Source organism: Lynx rufus, unplaced genomic scaffold (assembly GCF_022079265.1).
Source record: "Lynx rufus isolate CCGP_SWC_20201006 ecotype Redwood Valley unplaced genomic scaffold, mLynRuf1.p SCAF_25, whole genome shotgun sequence".
Classification (NCBI taxonomy): Eukaryota; Metazoa; Chordata; class Mammalia; order Carnivora; family Felidae; genus Lynx; species Lynx rufus.
Genome location: NW_025814840.1, coordinates 17,544,298 through 17,572,168, shown reverse-complemented (window position 1 = coordinate 17,572,168; position 27,871 = coordinate 17,544,298). Strand labels below are relative to the sequence as shown.

Sequence of the window (27,871 nt, the reverse complement as noted above, 5' to 3'; positions counted from 1 at the left end):
AAAAGTATAAATAGAGAAGAGTGGGAAGGAGAAATGGGGACCTGTCACATTGGCAGAGAAAATAGGGAACTGAGAATTTTCCAGAGATGCAAAGTCACAGGGGGTTAACAGTTACCTAGAAATGAACTCGCAGGCACAAGCTTTAGAATGAGATTAAGGCAAGAAAGACAAATTAGGGAATAGATAAAAAAAAAATGTCAATTTCAAGCCTCTCTCGTGAGGAAAGTACAGATCGGAGAAGAGAGGAGAAACTAGGATAGACTGACTGCCGATCATGTCTTTACTGATTAGGCTACGTACCTACTTTTTTTTTTAATGTTTATTTATTTTTGAGAGAGAGAGACAGACTGTAAGTGGGGGAAGGGGCAGAGAGAGAGGGAGACACAGAATCGGAAGCAGGCCCCAGGCTCTGAGCTGTCAGCACAGAGCCCAATACAGGGCTCGAACTCACGAGCTGTGAGCTCATGACCTGAGCCGAAGTGAGATGCTCTCCATCAGCATCTGGGGTCTTTCCTGCAGCTCCTGGCTTTGATAGGATGCATCATTACCACAGCCTATGATTCCAAGCCCACTCTGTGGGGTCTTGGCTGTTCCCTATTGACTCTTGGGAGGAGAGCAGGTAGCGGGGTCTTTATCCTTCTTTGCCACCTAACCCCTTCAGCATCCCCGACATTAGCACCCCAGGCGGCACACGTTCAGGTTCATTTCTTTACCAAAGGCCTGGCAATACTTGCGGAAGGGAATTATAATGGAGGTAAGGAGCGGTTCAACTCCTGGCTCAGCTAGAGTTCCTCAGCTTTCTCTGAACTATAAACCAAGGTATTTGGGAGCCAGGAATGATGTGGTGCCTGGGATTTGCTTTAAAATATATTCCAGGAACGCCTGGGTGGCTCAGTCGGTTAAGCGTCCGACTCCTGATCTCAGCTCACCTCACGATCTCGCGGTTCGTGAGTTCAAGCCCCACATGGGGCTCTGCACTGACCGTGCCGAATCTACTTGAGATTCTGTCTCCCTCTCTCTCTGCCCCTCCCCTGCTTGCTCTCTCTCTCAAAATAAGTAAATAAACTTAAAATATGTATTTTAGACACTCCCCCCCCCCTTGTTCTTGGACAGGCTCGGGAAGGCTTGTGCTCTCCACCCTTTTTTTTTTTTTGCACGTTTGCAAAATTTCATAATAAGAGTCAACGAACGAAAACCAAATGCTGAGGTTTTCATTCCCTATAGCCGCAGAAACATAATAGGGCCACAGAGTGCGCTCCTCATAATTGCTCCTCTGGCACTTTATTCTGATTTTCTGGACTGACTCCAGCTCTCACGCTCTGTCACATTCTCTGAGTATTGGCTGGAAATATGTCCTTCGCGAAGCCTTGCCAGGCCCGATGGTAGGGAATAGGTTGTTGCAGATTCTATACCCACATGTTTAAACCGTGGCCGGTTTCCTGTCTGGAGTGACTTGAACACAAGACTGTCTTTGTAAGGCATTGTCTTCCACTGGTCCACCCCCTTTTTAGGACTATTAAGGGTTAATGGCATCTCCAACAGCAGCATCTCCAACAGCAGCCGAGGCCTGGTTTCTTAAAGCAAGGCTGCAGGAAGCAAACAAAGACTTGCAGGGCGAAGAGTGTGAAGCCTGATTTGTGGTTTGAGTTGTCACACATTCGAGGAGGAAAAAAAAGAAAAATGAATCGTCATTTGACCATGGCATTCACACGAAAGGGCGGGGGGGGGGGGCAGCAGTGGGAGAAAGAACAAAGGAAGAAGAAAGAAAACCTCAAATAAATGTTGGGGATGGGTGGCGGCGAGGAGGAGAGAGAAAGTCTCAGAAACTGCGGGGAGGTGCGGCGATTGCACCAATACTGGCCACAAACACACACATTTGCCAATTCCTGGCTTAGATTAGAAAAAAATACGCATGCACTACTTGTCGGCTGTGTTTTGTCAGCAGGTAGCGACAAAATCTCGAGGTTTTAAGAACCCTGAGGACCCAAAGTTGTTCTCCGAAGCTGCCCACCCTGGACCTGAGCCCGAAGTGGAGCAGGTTGCTGCCCAGAGGACCTAAGGCTGTGTGCCCAGCTGCCCACCTTCCTCCCGGCAGTTCCCAGGATCGGAGCCCACGGGAGGAGAAGCTACGCTCGCCTGCGGGTGCCGGGGCTAAGGGCGGTGGCCCAGTCTCCCACCGAGGCCTCAGCGCCCAGGCGGCAGCGGCGGCGGCGCACGGGGACCGGAGGAGTGACATGGCGATGTGCCCAACTCTGGGAGACCGGCCTCAGAACCAAGGGGCCAGCATCCGCCCACGACTATGCTCTCCGCGGAACAATCTCAGGGAGAAGACACGGGCTGCGAGCCGATTTTCCAGTGAAAAGGGTGGGGTGGGGAGGGAGCGCCCCTGACCCTTCCCGCCGGTCCCCTCCCGGGCTCACCCCGCCTGGCCCGGAGCTGGGCTACCCGGAGGAAGCGTGCGCGGGGCCGCAGTGCCGCCCTCCGACGCAAGGGGGCAGCACCACCCGCCGAAGCAGCGGCGGCGGTCCGCGCGCCGCTCTTGGCGGCCGCAGGCGGAGGCGGACCCGCGGCGTCCTCGCTCATTGGCCACGGCGCGGGCGCTGCCATGTTGGCGGAAGCGGTGCCTCTGTGCCGTGGAAACTGGCCGTGGCTGCGGCCGCAGCGTCCGAGCGCGCAGCCTCCTGCTTCTCCTCGCTCGAGTCTCGGCGCCGAGAGGCGGCGGCCGGCGGGATGGAGAAAAGTAGGATGAACCTGCCCAAGGGGCCGGACACGCTTTGCTTCGACAAGGACGAGTTTATGAAGGTGCGCGCCGGGGGCTCCGCTCCCTGGAGCCGGGCCGTGGGTGGTCTGCCCTCCTTTGCCCTCCGGGGCCTCTCCTCGGGCCTCTCCTGCGCGCTTCCCGGGCCGCGCCCGCCGCGGACGGGCCCTCGGCTGGGACCTCGCTGCGCTTCGCAGTGAGTCTCTTGGCCTCGGGTTTGGTAGGTGCAGCCTGGAGACAGCACTTCTGTGAAATCGCGCATACGGAGTGAAAAGGCCTGAAAGTTTTGAGCTAAACGTAAACGCCCCTGTTAGGATCCGACTCTGTTACCGCGCGGGGTGCGGTCAGATTGCCGGCCCCCTTGCCTGACAGCAGCTTGTTGCCAGTGCCTTGCCCCTAGAAGCTCGGTGAGCGTGTCTTGAAAACGTCTCTAAACGTACGTGCTCACCCAGGGATCGGGTCGGGTAAAAAAGGCCCTTAATCTAAAGTTTTTGCCTGACATTCGTCTACAGCTCCTGGAATGAGAGATATAAAGACTGTACTGTCCTTACTTCTGTTTCAGGGCTACAGAGCGGACCATTGTCCTTTTCTAAAGTTGCCCCATTTCTCTTCCTAAGGTGAACTTGAAACTTGTCTGCGGATAATTGTAGGACATAAACGTACCGATTAGAGATCTAAACTGAGAACGTTTTACTGACGATAAAGGTTCATCAAAGCACAGCCTTGAAAATGTCCAAGATTTGAATCAGAGCCAGGAGGAACTTTGCATACCCAGTTTGTGTATCCCTCTGGGTCTGTACTTAAACTATCAAAAAAAAAAATATGTGTACTTTTTAAGGATTGGGATTTTTGACACCACTTAGTAGCTGGCTTCGGTGTTAAAAAGTTAAAAGTTTTGGTTCTGTAGGCACCTAAAATTTTGAAAGAGTGAGTTTAAGCGTCTTATTTTTTGGTGGCTTCAAGTCCCAATATGGTTTTTTTTTTTTTTTCCTTTTCAAGGTTAACCGGCTTTTGGTATTTGCATTCAGATCATATCTCCCAAACTCTGGCCTTGAAAGGCATTTCTATCTGGATCCTCTGTATTGTGGCCATTGTTGTTTTTAATACATAGGGCTGTCTAGACCGAGGAAGAAGGTACTCTTGTTCTTGTACAGTGGTGTTTCTAAACCACTGTAATAAAAGGTGTAACTCGAATGGAATGTCTAAACTTTTTTTTGATGTTTATCTATTTTTAAGAGAGAGAGAGAAGGAGATAGAGCATGAACAGAGGAGGGACAGAGAGAGAGGGAGACACAGAATCTGAAGCAGGCTCCGGACCCTGAACTGTCAGCACAGAGCCTGATGCGGGGCTTGAACCCACGAACCGTGAGATCATGACCTGAGCCAAAGTCGGACGCTTAACCGACTGAGCCACCCAGGTGCCCCTCGAATGGAACGTCTAAAAGAGAGTACAAAGTGAATTCACTGATCCGGAAGCCCTTTGCTAACTAAGGATACATGATGACGAGACATCACAGGAGCATTTTCTCAGACTTCCCTAGCCCCGCCATGTTTCTCACTGTGAGCTGACAAAATGCTTTTGGTCAAAGCAGGTTCAGAAAATAGAACTCTCAGAATAGAAGTCCTAAAGTAGCGCTTCGAGGTAGGGAGAGAGCACACTGGCCAAGTGGCTGGAATCCCAGCGGCTCCGTGTTCTCTCACGGCTCTAAAACTTCCGAACATGCCACACAATCTGTAGGGCTAATTAACGTGACCACTTCGTTGGTAGAAGGAAAATACACGGAACAGCTGTTCTGTGTATTTTGCTATTGATTTTCTGGGTGGGACCTGGAGATAAAGGTTACCTGCAGCGTGGGTTTCCTTCAGAGGGACGTTTTAGAAGTTACAGTTCCGTGGCAGAAAGGATGGGTGGAGAGCTTCCCGTCGGCGTTTTGTTTCTACACGTTTTGTAACTGGAGAGGTTTTGTGCCCGAGGGAGAGGGAGAGAAAATCGTATTTTCACTGGGAGAGCGGAGGTAACTTGCAATCCGGTCAGTTGACTAGAAATGGGCCCTCAGTCGGTCACACGCGAGGTGGACCTCCTTGGGCAGTGGTAGCAGTTGCTCATCGGTCAGCAGACACTCACTGATCACCTGCTGGGTGCCAGCCAGCAATTTGGACGTGGTGGTACAAAGCCAGGGAACACACATTGGCATTGGCTCTTGAGCGTGGTGGTAGGACGAACGTGTGTGCCCAGAATCCACCCTTAGTCCAGAGAGGCCGGCAAGGAGGCCAGGTGCATGGGGTGGGCCTGCAAGTTGTACCTTGAAGGCTGCAGCCAGGGGTCTAAGTGGAGACAGTACTCATCGTGGAGTTACAGTCAGGTTTAAAGCGGGAAGTTACGTGGTCCCGTCTGTTGCATTGGAGCTGAGTGGCGGCAGGAGACTGCTTACAAAGTTATTTCAGTGGTTTTTATGAGACCTAACGAGAAACACAGAGAAGGGGAAAGGTTTGTGAAAGACGTAGGTGATCAACACACAGGAGCGGCAGATCCGGAAGGGCCACTTGGGGCCGAGGGGGTGGCAACATCATTCTTTGTGACCTTAAAAATACCAGGATCCTTAGGCCTGACAGCCAACTCACAGACGAATAGGACGTAAGGTGTTGGCAGTAGGGAGAGAAAGTGGCAATGCCGACCAAGGTAAGTTAGACCCGTTGGCGTGGCTGTGCTGTTGACGTCATGGCCCTCCCCTTCCATCCCGATGTATGACTTCATCTCCAGTTTGACAGAAAAAATAGCGGCCATCAAATGGGAACTCCTCCGTCTTGCTGATAACAAGCCCATCCTTGTGTTTGTTCCCTTCCCCTCCTTCCCTGGTCTGTGGAGGGGCTCTCCTCCCTCCTCCAGGTAGCTTTTCACCCACGCCTGGAGCCCGTGCCCTCTTGCTTCCTCAGCACCCTGTTCGCATCCTCTTCTGCACTCCTTCCTGTTGGTTTGCACCCCTGCTCCTCTTTTAGCCTCTTCCACTTGGCCCTCCCGCCTCGAGGGGTCGCCCTGACACTGGAGCACATCACAGCCGGTGCTCAGGGGTCATCTTTACTTTCTCACTTGTCGCTCTTAAGGCACCCTCATCCCATTAAAGAGTTCTTAACGAAGTTAACCGGATGTAAGTCAATCCCGCTGGCCTTTTTTCTGTCTCCTTACTTGCCCTCCCGGCAGACCAAATGTTCTGCATTGCTTTCTGGCTTTCTTCCTCTCTCTCTGGTCCGTCTCCTGTCTCCTGTAGCTGATGAATGGCTGGTTATGGGCTCAGTCACGTGTCCTCTCCTTGCCCCAGGTGGCCCTTCATGCAGCTTCAGTGACCAGCTGTAGGCAGGGGAGGCAGATGCCTCTTTCTGGCCCAGATGTCCCCTGAGCTCCAAACCTATGTACTGCATTTGTTGTCTCTTCTTGGATGTCTCTGTGGTCCCTCAAACTTACCATGTTCGAAACTGAATTGGTGAGCACCTCCTCCCCTGAAAGCCAGCTTTCTTGTCCTATTGCCCGTCTCAGAACATGCTCCACCATGCATCGAGTTGTAAGTCAGCAAACCGGAAGTCCCCTCCTCCCTCTGTCGCCTTTCCAAAATCCAGTCTGTTACCAAGTCCCGTGGATTTCGCTTCCTGAATACCTCTTGAATCCATCTACTCTCCATCTTTTCGCGTACCTTCACGGTGCTGTCTGGCCATCACACCATCAAGGCCTCTTACCCGGTCTCCTTGCACCCGTCCTCGCCTGTTTCTAGTCCCTCGTCTACACTACAGGCAGAGCGCTCTTTTCGAAACACGTATCTGGTCTCGTGTAACAGGTGGCTGGTTAGTCCCCAGGCTCATGAGGAAACATTTCCGAAACATTTGAACCTATTTCAAAGAGGCTCATTCCCCTGCGGGATAGTTTTGATTGGCAGGCAGTGTAGTGCGTTTCTATGCTGAGCCAGTCTGCTTCTTCTGAACTGTATCAGTTCCTTTCCTGCACCCCCAGCGCATGGTGGCTTTGTTGGCACCCTGGGTAGGCGCACAATACCTTTTTAATGAGAAGCGCCATCAGGAACCCTCTTTATGGTGACTGTAAGCATCTACAAGAGAATACAGATCTAGGGGGTGAGTCACTGAGGCTCCTCCCTTATTGTAATTGGGTGAATTGGGGATATTGAAGCAGGAAGTGTGTCAAGGGCGTTCCTGTTCTCAAGGAGCGTGTATTCTAATGGGGAAATAGAAAAGGGAAAAATGACCAGCTGCTCAGATCTTGTATTTTGCTGGTTGAGTGGCTGTGACCTGGAGACAGTGGGTCCCACTTTCAGCCCTGCTGTCCATTGGCCTGTGACTTGGGACCGATCACTTGCCTCTGGGCTTCGGTTTCCCCAGTATCTGCATAATCTCTGCAGCCTCTTCCGGCCCTTGACATTTCATGCTTCTGTGAAAGAAGGACGGTAGTCACTTTTTCCGGTTCGAAGACAAGGAAACTGAGGCCTGGGGTGTCATGACTTCCCCTAAAGTCACATAGTTATTTGGGGGCACATCACGGGCCTTATCTCCTGACCCCCATGCTTCAGTCTTGGGAAATAATACTGTATAACGTGTTCCTTTCCAGAGGCCACAGGTGGGAACTTTGGGAAGTGGGATAATCGGAATATTGAGAACAGCCCAGAAGATGGCACAGAGTCTGAATGCCTGCATTCCACCAGTACGGAAGAGATCGAGGGCTGCCTCCTATTTTAGAAGAAATTCTGACAAGGCTGGTGATCTGGACTCTTGGCCTATAGCTTAGGTACAGTAGATGAGACGAGAGGGAAAAGGTGGCCTGTTCGAGGTGGACTTCGTTGACGGCACCTAGAAACTGACAGAGCGACTGACAGAGAAGGAAAAGGGGAAAGTGGTGAAACGCAGACAGTCTGAAAGCGGGTCCGCAGCCGATGCCCAGTGACCTCCACCCCGGGGAGTGCCTTCATCTCACAGGAGCTGAGAGCTCTACCTTGTAGCTTCTTAGTTTGATGCCACGTCTCGATGAAAAGATTCCTTTCTCTTCCGCATCAGTTTGAGACATCGTAATATTTTTGAGACTGACTGCCACAAAAAAATTGGGATTAGCCACATCTAGAACTTAGGTTACATTTCATTTTCATAGAAAAGTTTACTGATGTGAACTACTTTGGACGATAGGTAAGTGACGTTGGACAAAGTTTATTTGATTGGCACTTTTGCAAGATGAGGTTCTTGCAAAAAGAAGTGGTTTTTTGGTTGTCCTTGCTTTTGATTTTCATCTTTTTTTTTTTATGTGAGCAGTCCTCTGATTTATAAAAAGATCCAACAAAATTTAAAATGATACAAAACGTCAGTTTCAAAACAACATCAGAAAGTGAGTATTTAACTGTACTCCGCTCGTAACAGAGCAAATGGGTAAGTAGGATAATTCATGCTGTGGCATATTGCTGTACAAAATGGAAGCAAAAAGTTGGTAAAGGAAGGCTCAAGAACCCTCTCTTTTAAGAAATAGAACTGAGGGGCTCCATAATCATCGGGCATCCGCTCAACACTGTACCTGTGGTTAGAAATGTACGTGATGGGAACTCCAGGGATCTTCCAGATCCTTCCTTTAAGGTCTGGGTCCACTGAGGCCACAGTGTCAAACTTGTACTGAATTACTCCCTCGACGAAGCAGTCCTCTGCATGGGTCCCTTTGTGTGTGCGTGGTCGTCGTTCACATCTTGGATCCTTGGCAGTCCTTAGAGCCACTCGTTCTGCCCGAATTCCTCAGTTTCAGCCATTACACAGTCCGTTCTACAGGGGATACACTTGGTATACACGCAGTCCATCACTGATTGTACTAAGCCAAGTTTGGCTTTCGTTGAAGAGTTGGTAAAGTTGGCATCAGCCAGGATGTGGTTGCATCACAAGAATAAGCAGGAAGGGTGTTGGGGGACTTCTCCTTGAGTGCACTGAGATCTTTTCTTTCTTTTTAGGTTTTAATCCTTCTCTTCAAGCCTCTGATCTCAGAGACTGAGCATTCGCTTCATGGTCACGTACTTTCTTGCTTTTGCTTCCCCGTGTTCACGCTGCAGTCTTGTTTTCCTTGCTTTTGGTTTTCGAATCCACTCTTTGTAATCCTGTTATAAAATTTCTCATTTGAATAAAATGTTGCACTTCTAGCCTACCGAGTTATTGATTATTAGTAATATTCAAAATTTGAGAGCAAGAAGATCTTTTTGTTATTTAACTAGTTTGATAGCATTTAGCATCGAATTTCTTAAAACATTTAAACAGATTAATCACAAACTGGGACGTGGGCTCTTTTTTTTCTTTTTTTTTTAAGATTTTGTTTTTAAGTAGTCTCTACACCCAACATGGGACTCGAACCACGCCCCTGAGACCAAGAGTCATACGCTGCGCCGACTGAGCCAGCCAGGTGCTCCTTGGGCTTGGGCTTTTTTTTTTTTTTTTTTTTTTTTTTTTAAGTTCCTCAAGCAATTCTAACGTACGACCGATGTTGAGAACGTTGGAACTAGATAGTTCCACTAAATAGCTCAAGAAATTAAGTTGAAAAAGTAAACTAAAACCCAACATAGATTATGATTAGTGTTAAATTGAGGGGAAAAGGAGAGAGAAAGAGAGGAAATCAGCTGGAACAGAGCATAATTAGGTGCTCAAATACTTGTTAGATGGGTGAATAAATTTACAGAATATAGGTTTCCTTTGCCTTCTCATAAGTATGTCAAACGGGTATATACATGTATATATATATGGAACGAAGGAGTTCGATATAAAATTGATTAAAATAATGTTGGAACAACAGCAACAAAATGTTAGAACAGATGTTGCTTAGAATTTAAGTGTTACTATTTCATGATACTTTTAAGATGATCTGTCTATAGATGGTGGAAAGCACTCATTAGCGTATGTTTTTAAACTTCTCAAGCTTGAATAGCTTAGTAACCAAATAAAGTTGTGTTTGGGAGGCACACGTCCTAGGCTATGTCATGTGCCCGTCACCCTGCCACAGTGAGAGATTAGAGGACAGGGATGCGAGGGAAGAGCTCCAGGGACCTTCTTACATACATGCTGTTCCCTCGGGCAGGAACACTGTTCCCACACTTTCCCCAGGCCAGCTCCGTCGTGTCATTTGGATCTCAACTCAGATGTCTTTGTTCTGTGTCTTTCCTGGTCATGCAAGTTCAGGTACCTCCCTGTCTCATCACTCACCTTCACAGTGTCCCATTTTCTTTGTAACTTTGATCACTATTCATTAGTATCACATTTATTTGTTTACATGTTTGTTTTCTCATTTCTGCATTAGAATATATGTTCCTTAAGAGCGGAGACCTTCTCATGGCTGTGTCCCCAGGTTTTAGAGCAGAGCTCGAGTTGCGTGGTCAATATTTAAGTAATATTTTGGGGATATACAAGGACTTTTATTCGTCTCTGTTGTCCTCTGGTCTTCAAGAAGGTTGGAAACACACATGGGCTCACACTAATTTCTTAGGTCTTTTGAGCTGTATTTTATGTAATGTGTGGGTTAGCATTTATTTTGTATTTGTGTTTCAATGAAATGGAATCTGTTTCAGGGCAGAGATCATAAATTTTGTGTGCCTTCTTCGTACCTCCCATAATTTGTAGATGCAGAATGGTAGTGCCTGGGGCGAGGGGGGGGGCGGGGGGGGGCGGGGGGTTCTGTTGTGGATGTGGTAGGTAGTGACTTTACATTTCCATGTATTTGGGGGAATGTTCTGCTTGGCAGCTTAGAGCATTTTGATCTTTCCACAGTCTTGCACAGTTATCACCGTGTTAAGGATACTGATATTTGGGTCTTTGGTAAGTTTTAAATGCTTAATTCCCTGGTTATTTTGTATTCGTCTTTGTTTGCCGTCCCGGAATGCAAAGGCATTAAAGTAGCTCAACTTTTAAACTCTGTTTGGTTTTAAATTTGAGTGATGTCACCGCTACTCTAGTGGTTAATGGTTCTTAATTGTCTGCAACTGGTCTGTTTTGCTGATTTAATATCCTGTGTTCTAGCACCTCTTGTGATTTCACAACTTCTGGCCTTTTGGGGCATTTGTACTTTACCTGGGTTCAAGCAGGAAATACCGCTGAGGATAAAGAGAAACTATTTTTCTTCTTATTTCAGGGCTTACAGACCGCTAGTCTTAACTCCCTCCAGCTTTTCAGACATGGGAGGTTTTAATGTTTATTTACTTTTGAGAGAAAGAGAGAGAGTGCGAGCGAGAGCATAAGCTGGGGAGGCACAAAGAGAGAGGGAGACACAGAATCTGAAGCAGGCTCCAGGCTCTGAGCTGTTGGCACAGTGCCTGATGTGGGGCTTGAACTCATGAATCATGAGATCATGACCTGAGTCGAAGTCAGATGCTCAACCGACTGAGCCACCCAGGCGCCTCTAAATTAGTGTTACTTTAGATTTTTTAAAGTATCTGCACATTTGACTTGTTGATGCTTAAGTTGTTTCATTTTTCCTTGAGCTGTAATTCACGTGATACAAAATTTACCGTTTTAAACTGTATTCTTCACTGGTTTTTAGTACATTACTCCACGGTGCATCTGTCACCACTGTCTAATTCTAAAACATGTCCTTCCCCCCAAAAAGAAACCTATCAGCTCTGATTCTCCCCTCCCCCCGTTCCTTGGCAACCACTAATCTACTTTCTGTTTTTATGGATTTGCCTGTTCTAGAACATCTCCTATAAATGGAATCATATGATATGCAACCTTTTGTATCTGGCTTCCTTTAACCTTAGAGTAGAATGTTTTCAGGGTTCATCGATGTTGCAGCACGTAACAGTACTTTATTCCCCCTTTTTTTTTTTTTTGGCTGCGTGATAGGCTTCGCCACCTTTAAAGTATCCTCATCAATGGACGGACATTGGGTTGTTGATACTTTTTGGCTGTTATGAATGATGCTGTGAGTGTTTTTTGTGTGTGAGCATCTGTCGTCAGTTCTATCAGGTATATGCCTAGATGTAGAATCACCGGGTAGTTGTATGTTTCACTTTTTGAGGAATTGCTGAGCTGTTTTCCACATTAGCTGCACCATTTTCCATTCTCGCCAGCAATACAGGAGGTTCCAGTTCCTTTGCCTTCTTGCCAACACTTGTCTTCTGGGTTTTTTTGTTGTTTTTTTTTTTTTTCTTATTTTATTGGATCCTGGTGGGTGGGAAGTGGTAGGTCAGTGTGGTTTTGATTTGCATTTTCCCTAAAGACTAATGATGTTGAACATCTTTACATGTGCTATTGGCCATCTGTGCGTCTTCTTTGGGAAAATATCAGTTTGAAGTCTGTTGCTTGTTTTTAAATTAGATTATTTCTCTTTTTATTGTTGAGCTATAAGGGCTTTTGCATATTCAGGTCATTAGATCCTTGTCAGATAAACGATTTGCAGATATTTTCTCCCATTCTGTGGGTCGTCTTTTTTACTCTCTCAGTAGTATCCTTTGACACACAAAAGTTTTTATTTTGATCAAGTTCAGTTTACCGATTATTTTTTATGCTTTTTGTGTCATGTCTAAGAAAGCATTATGTAATTCAGAGTCACACAGATTTTCACCTCTGTTTTCTCTAAGAGTGTTACAGTCTTTGCTCTTTTATTTAAGCTTTTGATCCACTTTGAGTTACTTTTTTGTGCATGTGTGAGGTTGGTGTTCCAAATTCATTCTTTTGTGTGTAGATATTGTCCCTGCAGTGGGCACTTGAAACGACTGTTTCTTCCCCCAGCCATTGGTCTTGGCATCTTTTGAAAAATCAATTGACCATAAGTCTATGGGTTGCAAAGTCTTCCTTTTAAATGTTTAGCAGATTTACACTATAGAGTAAAACCATTCCTGGTAAGTGAAATGTGTCTGTTGCTCGATGCCGCTGTGAGTTTGGGCTTGTTGTCACAGCAAAAGCTGCCTAATTCAGTATTCACAGATTACTGGGAAGAGATTTAGTCTTGTGTTGAGCAACATTTGTTTATCTGAGAACAAATACATAAATGGCAGGTTGAGAACTGATGCTACCTAGTAGCATTTGTTCAAGGGTCTGAGTTACATGATTTAGAATGCCATCGTCAAGTTCAGAACTTCAGAGAATACCTAATGAGGCAGGAAAAATGATCTACCTAAAGGCATACAGCTGGTTAGTAGCACGGCCAGGATTCTGAGCTGAGTTCTGCCTCTGCATTCCTTCTCTGATGTACTTCATAGCCATGAACGTAAGGTGTTGTCTGAGGTGGTCTCAAGAGGCAAAAGTCCAGGCTAATTCTGGCCCCAGTTTAAGAAACAGGTGGTTTTTCAGTAGATGGCTGTGAAATTATGGTTTGGTATGAATTGCTCTTCTCTGACACTATCAGGGTAGGTGTTTGGCTGATTAAGAAAGTCAGTTGAAACAAGTAACTCTTAAGGAATGGTGCATATGGTTCTTAGCATTTATGTTAACATTTATGCCAGGGGCACCAAAATGTAATAAAGGGGAAACAAGAGTGTAACTAATCTGTGAGACCTGTACTTGGAAATTGATTATGAAAGGTTCTGAACATCTGTTCAATGGAACACTTAACATCCATGTAAAATATTAATACAAATGTATACATTTTATGAAAAGACATTGAAGTTACATTTTTAAATGGGAAATAACAGTTGAGAAGAACATGAATATTAAGCTGCTGTGTGTGTGTGTGTGTGTGTGTGTGTGTAGACACATAAAGAAGGTCTGGGTTTCAGTTCAAGATGGCGGTGTAGGAGGATCTTGAACTCCTCTCCTCCCACGGATACCCTGAACCTACAGCTACATATGGAATAGTTTCCTCTGAAAAGTACCCAAAACTAGCTGAGTGACTCCTACACATTAGGTGAATAAAGAAACAACCTACGCTGAAGTGAGATGCAGTCTTGCCATAAATCCCACCCCTGGCACAGTGACCCACAATTGGAGGGAGCTCACAATCCAGACTTTGCCCCTAGGAGCAATGGTTTGAACCCCACATCCAGCACCCCAACTTTTAAGACCTGCACTTCAGACACAAGCCCCCAGAACATCTAGCTTTGAAAGCCAACAAGGCTTGCATCCGTGAGACCCACAAGGCTGTGGGGAACAGAGAAACAGTTCTTAAAGCAGTCACGTGAGTAGAGTCCCCCAACTCCAGGACTCAGCACAGAAGTAGCCGATTGGAAAAGGTTCAAATTTTCTGTAAAAGAGGCCCATTTGCTTATCATAGAGCACTGACGGGCTGGCATCTAATTTAACACTCATCTGGGGCCCACTCTAGTCTGCAAAGACGGAACTGGCAGGTGTTACCTTTGTGCCGTCTCTCTGCCTCCCCCTGCTCACTGGTATCTCCGGAAAAGAAGCTTGAATGCTCATCTGGTGTCCACGTTTTGCAGTCGCCACCTAAGGGATTCCTCTAGGTCATGTGGCTCCAGTGACCAGCAAGGCTTACGCTCACAGGCCCCTCATGTTTATTGCAGTATTTACAACAGCCAAGACTTGGAAACAACTTAAGTGTCCATCAGCGAGTGAATGGAAAAAGAAAATGTGTGTATATACAGTGGAATAGTGTTCAGCCATAAAAAGAAGGAAGTCTTGCCATTTGCCACAACATGGATGGACCTTGAGGATATTATGCTAAGTGAAATAAGTCAGAGAAAGACACATGTCGTATCATCTCCCTTATATGTGGAATCTGTAAACAAAAACAAAAAATGAAGTCATAGAGAACAGATTGGTGGTTGCCAGAGGTGGTGGGGAGGGGTGTGGGGAGGGAATGGATGAAGGGGTCAAATGGTACAAACTTCCAGTTAGTAAGATAAGTTTTGGGGATGTGATATACAGCATGTACTTCTAGGAAATACCATATGGTACATTTGAAGATTGCTAAGAGTAACTCCGAAATGTTCTTATCACAAGAAAAAATGTGTGTGTGGTGATGGATGTTAACTAGTCTTGGGGTGATCATTTCACAATAGATGAAACCATGAAATCATTATCTTGTACACCTGAAAGATTATGTGTCCGTTGTATCTCCATTTTTGAAAAAGTAACTTAACATTTTAAAGAGAAAAGACCAAAATACAACAAGTCTGGGAGGATGTGAATCACAATGTTAAATAGTAGGTGGGCGGGGGGGCGACGTGAACAGTGCTTATCCGTAGAGCTTCAGAGAGCAGATGATTTTTTACACTCTTTAATGTAATTATTTCCTTATTGGTTGAAAGTTTGCCATTGAGCATTTGTTACATTTAAAATAAAGAAGCAAAGGCTGTTTCTGTTTTGAGACGAGCCTCTGAAATGTATAATAAAAAAAAATCCCTTGTGGAACTTAGGCAGCAGGAGAGAATGCTCTTGGTGAGGCCCCCTTTCCCGCACCTCTGTGACGTGAGCAGGCGCCCTGGTGTCACTGTGTGTCCCTAGACACTCCCCCCCCCACCCCGCGCAGCCGCAGAGCCCCTTCTAAATGAATAGAATGGCGTTTCTCTCTCTGTCTCTGATTTGATTTTTTTTTTTAATTTTTTTTTTCAACGTTTATTTATTTTTGGGACAGAGAGAGACAGAGCATGAACGGGGGAGGGGCAGAGAGAGAGGGAGACACAGAATCGGAAACAGGCTCCAGGCTCTGAGCCATCAGCCCAGAGCCCGACGCAGGGCTCGAACTCACGGACCGCGAGACCGTGACCTGGCTGAAGTCGGACGCTTAACCGACTGCGCCACCCAGGCGCCCCTCTGATTTGATTTTTATACGTAAAATGTGATGTCATTGGCGATCATTTTTCTTTGTGGTTTGATTTTTCAGGAAGATTTCGATGTGGATCACTTCGTGTCCGACTGCCGGAAGCGCGTGCAGCTGGAGGAACTGAGAGGTGACCTGGAACTCTATTACCGACTCCTCAAAACAGCCATGGTGGAGCTCATCAACAAAGACTACGCGGATTTTGTCAACCTGTCCACAAACTTGGTGAGCCTGAAATCCGCAAGGCCCTCTCATCCATATTTATTCTTCAGAGTGGAGTGTAGATTTCTAAAAGAAAGCTTTCAGAAAGTCGATTCCCCCTGCGCCACCCCCCCCCACCAAAAAAAAAAAAAAAACCTAAAGAGATTACTAAGCTCACGAGTAAAATAACTAAACTGTTTGGTGTGCATTTGTTTGGTTCTAGTGTTTAAATTCATTTCAGGCCGCTCTAGCTTGATTATTTTTTTGAAATCGTTAGTAAAGAAGTCAACAGCAGAGGATAAGAATATCGGAGTCGTTGTTTTTGGTAGTTGCTAAGTGATTACCCTGAAGTCTTACTTGGTTGAGGCTAATTTGCAAGAGCAGATACGAACCATTCTGAAGGAAGTGTTGAATTTACTTTCAGGTGGATGCGTTAGCCAGAGCTAGGTTGAGGGGACGTGGGCCAGTATTGATATTTAGAAGGCGTGGTTTTATAAAAACATAAGAAGGGTTTGTAGTGAGCATGTCAAGTGTTTGTGAAAGCTGTTTAGAAATGCTTGGGTTATAATATTTGCAGAAAAGTCTCCTTGTTCTTACTTCATTTTGTTTAAAATCTGCCGAAAGTCGGCAGCTCCGTGGGGATTTCAAGAAGCGTTAAAATAATGAGGCATATTTGCTTTTGGGAAATATACCCCTAATATAAATGTTCCAGTGGGATTAGAAACCCAGAAGATTTGATTTCTGTTCTATTTAATTTGGATTTTTCTCAAGGGTTATAATGATGCTTAGGAGAGACATAGCCCATTGGCCTTTCACATCAACTGGCTGGGTATCATAAATTACGGACAGATAGCTGTGCCCCTTCCATTACAATTTTTCACATTCATTTAAAATGGCATCTAAAGGCAAATTGTTTGAAGGTTTCATTTATTAGGACTTCCCTTGTTTGTATAGTTTCATGTATACCAACAGATTTTTTTCGTATTCTATGAACAACATTGATGGCTCAGTAACATTTCCGTTATTTAACTAGTTACTCAGCAAAATACAGTCATACCAAAAAAATAACTTAAGTCTAGTACTGCTTTGATCATTAAAAGATACTTCACTGTTATTCCTGATTGTGATGTGTGTGTGCCAACGTGATTTTGCCTTTAGGTTGGCATGGACAAGGCCCTCAATCAGCTTTCTGTGCCTTTGGGACAGTTACGAGAAGAAGTTCTGGTAAGTCCCTACATAGTATAAAACAAGCTGCTGGAAAGCATGTGGTCCTCGTTTGCCTTCTCCAAGAAGAATTCCTTTCATCTGTCAGCTCGTGGTGCAGTGGTTGTTTTCTCATGGTTTCATGATTATTGTATTTGCCTTCAGAAAAGTTGTAAATGATTTTCTATTTTTGCATGTGGTATTATGACCTAAAAAACATGTTCGATCTGAAGAAGACAGATTCTCAGAGTAGACAGCCTTAAAATGTCAGGGGAGAGGAAGAATATTTCCAAATTCAACTTATTAATGCCACCCGACTCCCATGTAAGTGGTTTCCAGCTTCTGAATGGCTCATTTGAACAGTTCCTAATTTGTAAGTATCCCCTCCCCGCCCAGACAGTAATGTACAGCTATGAAATCCTTCATGTAACCGAAGGATGATATAGATGTAATATCTAATAATGTTTCTCTGAGAAAATCCCTGCTGTGGGAATAGAACTCCCCACTCCCAGACGTTGGGAATGGGAACTCCGCCTGGTGAACAGCGGAGGGGAACTTAGGGCATCACTTCCAACAGAAAACTGTGCCGTCCTGTCCTCCCCCACCCCCCAGTCTGTGTCGATGCCCTGACTCGCCCCCCACCCCACCCCCCCCCGACCCCTCTGTTTGGATGCACTGTTGTGAACTTGGTGCTCTGCACCGTCCTGTCCTGGGTATGTCACCCCTAGCTTGAGTGGCCTCGTGCATCAGCCCATAAGACAGCGCCTGGAACCTGAGGAGATACTAGAAGTGGAAGATGATCTAAGGGAAGGCCCGGTGCATGGATAAAGCTGGAAAAAACGTGGAGTCCCAGCAATGTCAGTGCTGAGAAGCCCAGAGGAGGGGTAGGCAGGAAAGAATTCATAGAAGAGGGAAATTTGGAGCCGTGCCTCGAGCTAGCTAATACTCTTCCTTGTTTATGTCTCATTTGAATGTTACAAAATCTTATTGAGATGCTTTCCCCCGGAAGGGAAGAGCGATTTTTGTGGTCCACTATTGGATTCCACGCCTGCTGCCGCGTGTCTCTCCTGCCTCCTCCTTGGTGTGCCCCTTCCTCCCCAGCCCCATAGCCGTGGTGTCCCCCGAGCCCAGCCTTCATCTGGCCTTCCGCTCCTCTCTGAAACCCCTCTCCCCAGAGGTAGATTTGCTCTGCCGACTACTGCTCTCGCCTCGCACACAGGTTCCTGTCCTGCCTCGTCCCTGCGAGCACCGTATCCCCTTCCTTTTCCACAGCCGTCTTTATAGCTGCTTTTGTCCTAATGAGCCACAGACCTGACCTTCCTTTCTGGTCCCAACTCAGAGACCAGATCTAAGATTCTGAGAGATTCTAAGATCTTTAACGGATAAGACTGTTTCTGTCTTCGTTGTTGCATCCTCATGTGCTGTCACGACAGCTGACATCTAGTAGGTATTTCATGATGTTTTCTGAGTGAAATAATTCACCTTTCTGTAGAATTTTTGTGATGTGTCCAGTTTATCTTGGTTTCATTCCTCAGCTTCCGGCCCTCTTTCCCCACCTGTGAGCTCTCCCTTTTCCTGGCCATTCTGTTCTTACTCCTTGATTCCTAATATTTCCAAAACATTTCCTACGATAGGTCAGCGCTTCAACAGTCTCTAGTTCTCCAGAATGTGTGGAATCCCGTCTAAAGCCCTCATCTGAGTGAAGTCCTCCTGAGTTGACCCCTCCCTTATTTCTACTTCTCTCCAAAACGAAGCCAACAGCGCACCCGGGTGCATGGCTGCGACCCTGAGTGTGGACGCGTCTACACCTTCTTACCTCTTGTCTTCTGAAGATCCTCTCTCCGCCCATGCACGGCTTCAGAGCCGGGTTTGAGTCCCACCCCTTTTCCAGACTCTTCTGTACTTTGCTTCAGACTACCTATTCTCCACTCTGACCACCCATGACATTCACTGTATATGTATTATTATTCTTCAGGCCGTTAATACAGTGCAACCCTGGCTTTATGTCATTTTGCCCCTAAATCATGAGTACCCTCAACAACATTTGTGTCTGATATTTCGTGTTATTGTCAGTGTCTGCATAATACTGGTCTGCAGGTATTAAGTTCTGTGAGGTTGAATTAAATGTATAAACCTGATCATGTTACAGAACAGTTTCTGCAGTATACTTTGTTTATGCTTTTAAAGAGCCTCAGGTCATCTGTCAGTGAAGGCATTCGGGCAGTGGATGAACGGATGTGTAAGCAAGAGGACATCAGGAAGAAAAAGGTATCCCTTAGTAGATTTCCCACGTTACGTGCCGGTTACGTGTCCCCTCCTTGTGTCCCTTCATGCTTGTCAGTACTATGCAGCTTTGTTTTCAAAGCTCTTTTGCATGTGCATATTTCGCATTATAATGTCACGTTATCTACTTGAAATAGTAAGACGGAATTTTAGAGGTACCCACATGGTCTCAAGGTCCCTCACTTTTTCCAGAACAAGAAATAATAATAACTGATGTCAGTGGAGCACTTGGTGGTTTAACAGCCACGTAAATGTTCTCCACCCCTGTATTCTACTGCAGGTTAGTTGTTCTAGAAAAGGCGGAGTATTGCTGTCTCATGCTCGGCCACGTTTGTTTCTTTTTTCGTTTCCCTTCTTTAAATACACGTCTGCGTGCACTGCCTTTACTGTTTAGTGGCCCTGGATTTTAATTTTATTTTCTGATTTTTTTCTTTATGCTCTGGTTTTAGCTCTTATTATTGGTTTTTGAATCCCAGTTATCAACATACAGGGTTATATTAGTTTCAGGTGTACAATGTAGTCATTCAGCACTTTCGTACGTCAGCCGGTGCTCATCACAGCAAGGGCACGCCTTCATCCTCGACACCTGTTCTTCACAGCCCTGGTTTTATTCATGATCATAAGGATGTCAGGGCAGAGTTGGAATTGGGATTCCAGACTTCTGACTCTATCCAGTGTTTTGTACATGTATTTATTAGCATATTTTATTATTATTATTTTCAGTATTTTTTGAGAGAGAGAGGGAGCAAGTGAGGGGGAGAGAGAGAAGTGGGGCTTACCCGAAGTGGGTCTCGAGTTTACCCAAAGTGGGGCTCGTGCTCACCCGATGTGGGGCTCAAACTCAGGAACCGTGAGATGCTTAACTGACTGAGCCACCCAGGTGCCCCTTTATTAGCATATTTTCTTAAATCTCACGGGGGAGAAAGAAGCTTATTTTAGAGACTGTCTATTTCTCCTTTACATCTTCTCCCAGCTTTTGTCCAAAGAATTCATGTGGTGTGTTTCTAGACAAGACTGTAAGCTTCATGAAAGCAGACATTTTTCTAGTTTTATTCACTGCTGTCCCCACTGTCTGGAAGAATGTCTAGCTCCCAGGAGGGGTTCTCAGGTACTCTTTGTTTAACGGGTGACTTTGTATTTTTCGTTCTTTTAAGGATAAGAGTTCTTATAACATCCCTCAACCTCTTGGCAATATTTGTAGCATAAAATGCCTTCAATGAATTGACACTAGGGCATATAGGTGTATCATGCGCATGTAAACCGAGAGGATAAGTACGATCAGAAACTGAAAAGGTGAAGAAAGGGCCATAAGAAAATAAATGGACTGCCCATAGAGAGATTCAGGGTGGGAAAAAGAAGAAATAAGAGTACAGAGCGTGAGAAAGCAAAAGTCTAGGGGTTTTTCGTTTGTGTGTGTGTGTGTGTGTGTGTGTGTTTTACTACTAATTTGCAGTAGAATATTGAAATATGCTTGTTCCAGAAAGCCAAAATTAAGATTTCCGTTCTTGGCAATTCAGTGTTTTATAGAAATATTCAAAATGTAGGATGCTCTATATATTCAAACTTGACTTTTGGTTTTATATTTTCTGGCACTTAGCATGGAAAACAAGATGATTAAGGTTAAACATTATAATAACTTTTTTTGTTTGCTTAATTTTTATCTTTATAGATGTGCGTGTTGAGGCTTATACAAGTTATTCGATCAGTTGAAAAAATTGAAAAAATCTTAAATTCTCAAAGCTCTAAAGAAACGTCTGTACTAGAAGCAAGCAGGTAAGTATTTTTTTTTACTAAATAGCACGTAAATTAATACTTCACATCCAGTTTAAATATTGTTTTGTTTCGTTTTAGTTAGAATTCATTTCTGAATAAGGAGAAAATCCACGTCTGTAGCTTAGCGTTTTCGAACAAAGCTCCGGGAGAGTAGAGTGCATGAAATGGTAAAGTTTATTATACGTCATTTTAAACCCTTTGTGGTCCTAGGCCATATAGTTCCAACACTGGGGGTCAGAGGCAGTGTGCCTCCCGTGGAAAGTTTTTACATTTGGAATCCCCTTCCCTAAAGAGCTAGCAAAATCCTTGTTGATCTTCAAGGTATAGCCTTCATCTTTCTCAGATTTTCTCTAGACCTGCCCAGAGTATTAACCATTGATGTGTTTTGCACCAGCATTGTATCGTTAACAGAAACAGTATAGGGCACGTCTAGGTGAAATATACAAATGAGGAAGGAAAAGCTTCTGAAATCAGAAAAAGATGACCGCTCTCTGTGTTACGCTGCGACTTAACCGCCTTCTTAGTGTGAATTTTCAATCAGCCGGGTAGATGAGGGACTCGGAAAATGAGTTGTCAGAGCACGGCGGCACCAGCGGGACGCGCTGTGGAACAGTGGGAAGAACGCAGGCTTGGGGAGCCCGAGTCCAGGTCCTTCGGTGCCCTGTGTCCCCTGGAGTGTAAGGCTGACAGCAACCCCACGTGCAAGGTTGTCTCAGCCAGTGAGGGACTGTGGGCCATACCTGGCATACACAGGCCCTCCCCCTTAGGAAATCTGGGTTTAACGTGAGCTGTCTTGTTGAAATCACCCTGATAGCTATAGCGTTTTTCCACGAGGAATACTGGATCATTGAGGCAGCACCACCCACAGCCAAACTGAATATACCTAGAGTTCAAAGGTTTGGTCCCACCAAAAAGGCATGGGGGATTTCTTAGCTTTAGGAACTAATGTTTTAGATTCGGAAGGGTCCCCAGAGACCCCACGCTCCACATCTCTCGTTATGGAGTAAAGAAAGGAGACATCCCAAAGGAAGGGGGTTCTCGGGTCCTCCGTCTCTGCCTCCTTTCATAATCCAGACGTGAAAATGGGGACTCGCTGCCTGCCGGGTGTGTTTCTTCGGCCCACTGCTCTTGTGCCCCTGACCCCTTCGTCCCTTATCAGACACCCCGGGAACGTCCGTTCCCGTCCGTCTAGTGGAACCGGCTCGTCTTCAGCTGCTCTGCTCTGCTGACGGTCCCTCTAGCCGCATCCTCATTCGGCCTCTCTGTTGCTCCGATGCGCGCCTTCCAGTTTTCTTTGTTTTTGCCCGTTCCTGCTGTGTTCCTTCGATAGAAATCCCTCAGTGGTTTCTGTTTCTGTAATACTGTTCCTTTGGCAACTCTGCCTTTAATGTAATAGATATTATGCTCTTTCTTGCTCAGAATCACCTTTGAGGCTTTTTTCTTTCCTTTTGAACAGCAGCTTTCAGCTGTAGACAAAGGAAAACCAGAGCCATGTTGGTGAATAGTAAACAGATCATGCTTCCTAGGCCAGGAGACGTTGAGATAATTGGTAAACAACACGTCCACGCTAGGTTATTCAAGTTAGAGGTTAAGCTTCGGGGTTGGTCACACTGGGCACTTTCCCTCTACGCTCGTTTGGATGCTGCGGAAACAGGGCCGGGTGGATCACCGCTGGTCTGCATATAGCGTTTTGTATTTCCTGATGGTGTGGGTTTTCCCCTCACTGCCTGCTTGTGCCTCGTCAGATGTGGGATGCCTTAGAAAAGCCCAGCGGGTACTTTCAGTGCCTTTATGGTTTTCATCTTTCACTATTCAGCTTCCTCTTAAGTGATGTTGATGCTTTATAATGTGTTTGGAGGGAGGGGGAGTACATTTATTACACGTGGTAGCCGATACAAACGCGTGTTTTCTCGGTAGGACCCGGAGCATGTGGATTGCTCTTTCTGCTCTTTGGTACACGCAAATTTAAAGTAAGCTACTTTGAGGTGTTTCATTTATTGCTGCTGGAGGGCCAGTTTTATTTTATTGAAGGGACAACAGGATTTGGTGCCTGAGACGTATTAGAGGTCTTTTGGAAGGAGGGAGAATGAGGCAGGTGGAGAAGAGGAGGATTCAGCTATGAATGATGGGAAAGGGCAAGAGAGAGGAGGGGGTTAGAGATGAAGACCTCATGAATGGGAGAGCCTGAGGAATGTGGTGGAAACACGCAGTTGCACCCACACTCCCCCGGTCCGGCTCCTGCTGCTCGTGTGGGCCCTGTGGCTGGGGCCAGGCAGTGTCAATGGCTTGCTTATACGTGACGACCTCCCCACCGCGCCTACAACATGCTATGCTTACGGCTTGTAGCGAAAATCCACAGCACGGAAGGTACGTTAGCTTTCACCTTGTGACAAGGGGTCCGTGGGAGAAAACACCCTGAAGAAAAGTTACGACACCGTGGGTGCTAAAGCCTCCCTGTTGCTAATTGGGTGATATCGTCTGTTGGAAGTTAAATAACTCTGGGAACTAAATTTCTGTAACTGTCTCTACTAGCCCACTTTTGACTGGACAGATTTTGGAGAGAATTGCCACAGAATTTAACCAGTTACAGTTTCATGCTGTTCAAAGCAAAGGCATGCCTCTTTTGGACAAAGTAAGACCGGTAAGTGTTGGTTTAGATTTTCACAGTTTGCTGTTTGGGAATTTGCTGAATGATTTTAGTTAAATCTCGTATTGCCCCTGATAATTGTTGCCGTAGAGGACTTTGAAACCAACGTTGAATTTTTTCTTTCAGTTTTTGTTTCTGGGGACCCTGCTTCTCTCATGTCATGTTAGAGAGATTTTGCGTAAGGTCACAAGCATATTCTCCAAATTACACGAGTAAAATGAATTCTGAATTTCATGTAACTCGACACATTGTACGAGGTAGTCAGAATTAATTTACCCAAAGCCCTTGGCTGGGTTTGAACACATTTGTCGGATTTACTCTGTAGCTTAAGAAGAAAATAACTTTTTTTGTCATTTCTTAGATGAAGCAAAGATTTACTTGTAAAGAAATCGTGGGGAGAAGAGATATCACTGTTAACTCTCCAGAAAATGTTAATCTTTTAATCTTACGTATATTCTAGTAGAATAGGAGGTCTGTTAGATACATATTTGAATTTTTAGCAATTGGTCTACCTGGAACTTTCCTTACAGCTGTTTTTGCTTGCAGCGGATAGCCGGCATTACAGCCATGTTACAGCAGTCACTGGAAGGCCTGCTCTTAGAAGGTCTCCGGACTTCCAACGTTGATATAATACGGCACTGCCTACGGACCTACGCCACAATTGACAAGACACGGGATGCCGAGGCCTTAGTCGGTCAAGTTCTAGTGAAACCCTACGTGGATGAGGTGTGTGCACTCGTTTCTTTGTTCAGACGCTCCTAGAGCATCTGCTCGGACTTGGCTTCTTCACTGGCTGTGGGGGGATAGATCAGAGATCTTTCTGTACAGACTCATAGTTACCGCACTCTCAGTTGTAGGAAAAGCTCGGTCCCCCCGTTGGTTACAGTCAGAGTGCCAGGAACCGAGCATGCTCTCCAGTATTCTCTAGTGATGTCATAACCCAGGGATCATCCTAATACCATAGGGACGAGGGTCTTGCCTAGGGAGAAGGTCCGGATCCGAACATTTGCAGGTCAGTTTTAAGTTGTGTCAATTCTACGTCAGTGAGGTTGTGAAAAAGCATTTTTGCACTGCCAGGGTAGAGGAGTAGAACAGTTAGGCCGATGACCGCTCCGCAGCACGTGCCTGGTGGCGGAGTGTGCGGACAGCCCCGTGAGCTTGGAAAGTCCGCGAGGGAGGTGTCTTCCCAGAATAGATTGGGCCTAAGTGTTGAAAACCATGGGGGCGTCTGCCAGGCCAGGAAGTGGGAAGGAGGGAATGTTCAAAGATGAAGGGCTTTTCTGGGCAGATTAGTACCTTAAACCCGAACTTGGTTGTCCAGGACCCTTCACCTATCAGGGTATAGTTAAGTTACAGGCAGGGAGTATATCCTGCCTTTGAGGAGCCAGAATATAGGTCGTATCATACAAGGTTGCCAACACTCAACAATTTCCGGCTTAGAAAATGGCAGTTCCGTCTGGTTCAAACCGATAGAAGCCATAAAGCCAGTCCTCAGTGTTTGAAGACCCTCTTGCAGTCACCTGTCAGTGTGAATGTTCTTCCTGTCCCAGTCAGTACAAAGCTTCCAAGCCCTGTGACTTCAGGATGAAAGCCTTCCATTTTTAAAATGGGACAGTGAATCCTGTTGGTAAAAGTGAAATTTAAGGCTTAATTTCAGTAAGCCTCTCAACTTCATTAGGATCACTAAAAATAAATGATCTGCCAGTTCCCTGTGTGTATCCTGTTCTATTTCATGGCTATTTCTGTGGGGATGAAAAAGACCGATTAACTACGTTATGCTTTATCCGTAAGTGGAAGTAGGGTAGTTCCTAATGTATGCTTTTTTCATTGAGCCTCATCTAATGTGCCAAATTAAGAAAATATTTTAAGTTTCAGTGGCATATTAAAGGGACGATGGCCACGTTTGTATTTTAAGTTTGTGTGCTTGTCCTTTCTTTACCTCTTGACTCTCAACCTTCCCACAAAAAATAAAATAATAAAGTAAAATAAAATGTGTTTTCTTCCATCGTTCTCTGTCCCAACCCTTTCCCTAATCTGGTGGTGGTCGGCTAGGCCAAGGTCAAGACAGTACAGAGCTGTTGTCGGGACACACAGTATTTTGCTTTCAAGCTCAAGACGGGAAGCAGATGAGTGTGTGTGGTGTTTCGGCTCTAGGCCAGTCTCTGTCACCCAGCCTGTGTCTCCCCCGGGTCAGAGCTGTGTCCCCTAACCCTAGGAGCCGATGTTGAGTGAAGGTGTGCTTTACCTTCTGTTTCGAAGGCATGTCAGCTGGGGAGGAGGGTGGGCAGAGAGGAATTGTGTTTTTAAGGTTTTCTCTGTTCTTTCCTCTGTAGTATATAGTTCATACTTCTCTTTTAGGTGCTTTAAAACAAATGATGCTCCTTTTGATAGGTGATTGTAGAGCAGATTGTTGAGTCTGATCCGAACGGCCTTCAGATCATGTATGATAAGCTCCTGGAGTTTGTTCCTCACCATTGCCGCCTTCTTCGAGAAGTCACAGGAGGGGCCATCTCCAGGTAACTGAAACCGCTGAGCTTCCCGGTCAGCTCAGCTCGGCGATTGCACTTGGTGGCTCCCAGTGCGTACTGCTTACTGGCTGTCTTGTCTGAACTGGGAACGAGTGCGCTTTCCTATTTAATTGTTACCAATGCTATGAGGCGGGTGTTGTTAGCCTCGGTTTCTAGGTAATGGAACTAATAGTAGGAGCTAATCTTGAAGGTTGCATTTCTCTGAATCCAAAACCCCTTTTACCTTCTCTATACTTCTTCCTTAATCGGGTTCGAAATCAAAATTGGTTTCCTTCCATTATTCTGATGTCTATAAATATCAATTCAGCTTTAAATCAACAAGTTGGGTTTTTTTTTTTTTTTTAAGTTTATTTTAAGGGAGGGAGAGAGGGGGAGAACGAGCGAGCGAGCCAGCATGAGCAGAGGCAGAGAGAGAGAGAATCCCAAGCAGGCTCCGCTCTGTGCTCTGTCAGAGCAAGCCCCATGCGGGGCTTGAACTCAGGAATTGCGAGATCATGACCTGAGCTGAAACCGAGAGTCTTAACGCTTAACTGACTGAGCCACCCAGGCGCCCCTCAGCTTGATTCAATAAGTTTTATGCTAATAGTGATTAAGGTTATCTTCAGTTTCCCCACATTCTTTTACTTAATTTCCATGACTTTCCAGTTCTGCTTCATAAATGTCCCATTCCATTTCACCATCGCCCTGGTCCAGGCCTTTGTCATGTTTTCTCTGGAATAACAGGTTCTCCCCTCCTGGCCTCCCTGGCTCCACCTGTCCCTCTTCATTGCAGCCCTTGGCTGTCATATCTGCCCACAGCTCTGCCACCTTCGTAAGTCTTTAATGGCTTCTCGTTGCTTATAGAGGAACATCCAGTCTTCTTGGCACAGCCCGTGAGGTCCTTGAGGCTCTGGTCCTGGTGGTTCTCCACTGTAGACCTTTCTACTGTGGAACTCCACCCCCCACCCCCGCCCCCGCAACCCCACCCCGTACCACTATGGTCCCTGGCCAAACTGTAGCACTTGACCTTCCCTAACACAACTTGTACAGAAGATCTCTGACTTCACAGCGGTTCAACTTAGGACTTTTTGGCTTTACGATGGTGCAAAACCGATACGCATTCAGCGGAAACCATATCGCAGACTTCGAATCTGGATCTTTTCCCGGGCTAGCAATACGCAGTAGGATCCCCTCTTGTGATGCCGCGCAGTGGCAGTGAGCACAGCTCCCAGGCACCCACGCCATCACGAGGGTCCACAACTGACACACTGAAACCCTCCGGATTCTCACTTTGAGTATAGGCTTCAGCAAGTTGCATGAGGTGGCCAACACTGTGTTGTAAAATACGCTTTGTGTTAGGTGATGTTGCCCGCCTGCAAGCTGCTGTGAACGTTCTGAGCACATTTTAGGTAGGGTGTGCCGAGCTCTGATGTTCAGTAGGTTGGGTGTGTTTTCATTTTCAGCTCATGATATACTTACGAGGGGTTTATCGGGATGTAACTCCATCGTAAGTCAAGGAAGATCTGTACTGGGGGCTTCTGTGGTTTTCCTCGTTGCCTCCTGCGCTTCCCGTTGCCTGTGGCTTTTGGTTAACCTGTCAACTCCATCTGAGCTCCCGCTCAGATACCACTTCCTTCAAGAGACCGCTTTCCCCTGATGTTCAGCATTCACCATGTCCTCGGTTCCAGTACATGTTGGCTCTTAACCTCTGTGGAGGGGTCATTCCCGGAGGCTGAGGATGTGCTCTCCTTCCGCGCTGCCCACACCTTCCTCAC

General features: G+C 46.0%; 1 protein-coding gene and 1 pseudogene across 5 annotated transcripts in view; one reads left to right on the top strand and one right to left on the bottom strand.

The window, feature by feature from the left end:
* The first annotated feature begins 2,641 nt into the window (after window positions 1-2,641).
* COG2 (component of oligomeric golgi complex 2) overlaps window positions 2,642-27,871 on the top strand; it is a 46,364-nt gene continuing 21,134 nt past the window's right edge. For 3 of the 5 annotated variants that reach the window (XM_047088647.1, XM_047088645.1, XM_047088643.1), the window contains exons 1-8: window positions 2,642-2,802; window positions 15,546-15,707; window positions 16,842-16,907; window positions 19,074-19,154; window positions 20,839-20,942; window positions 23,475-23,583; window positions 24,136-24,315; window positions 25,981-26,105. In XM_047088647.1, coding sequence (XP_046944603.1) covers window positions 2,731-2,802; window positions 15,546-15,707; window positions 16,842-16,907; window positions 19,074-19,154; window positions 20,839-20,942; window positions 23,475-23,583; window positions 24,136-24,315; window positions 25,981-26,105 — 899 coding nt within the window. In that variant the 5' untranslated portion in view covers window positions 2,642-2,730. The other 2 variants (XM_047088646.1, XM_047088648.1) reach the window with 2 other exon arrangements.
* On the bottom strand, window positions 8,141-8,805 carry LOC124518583 (rRNA-processing protein FCF1 homolog; annotated as a pseudogene).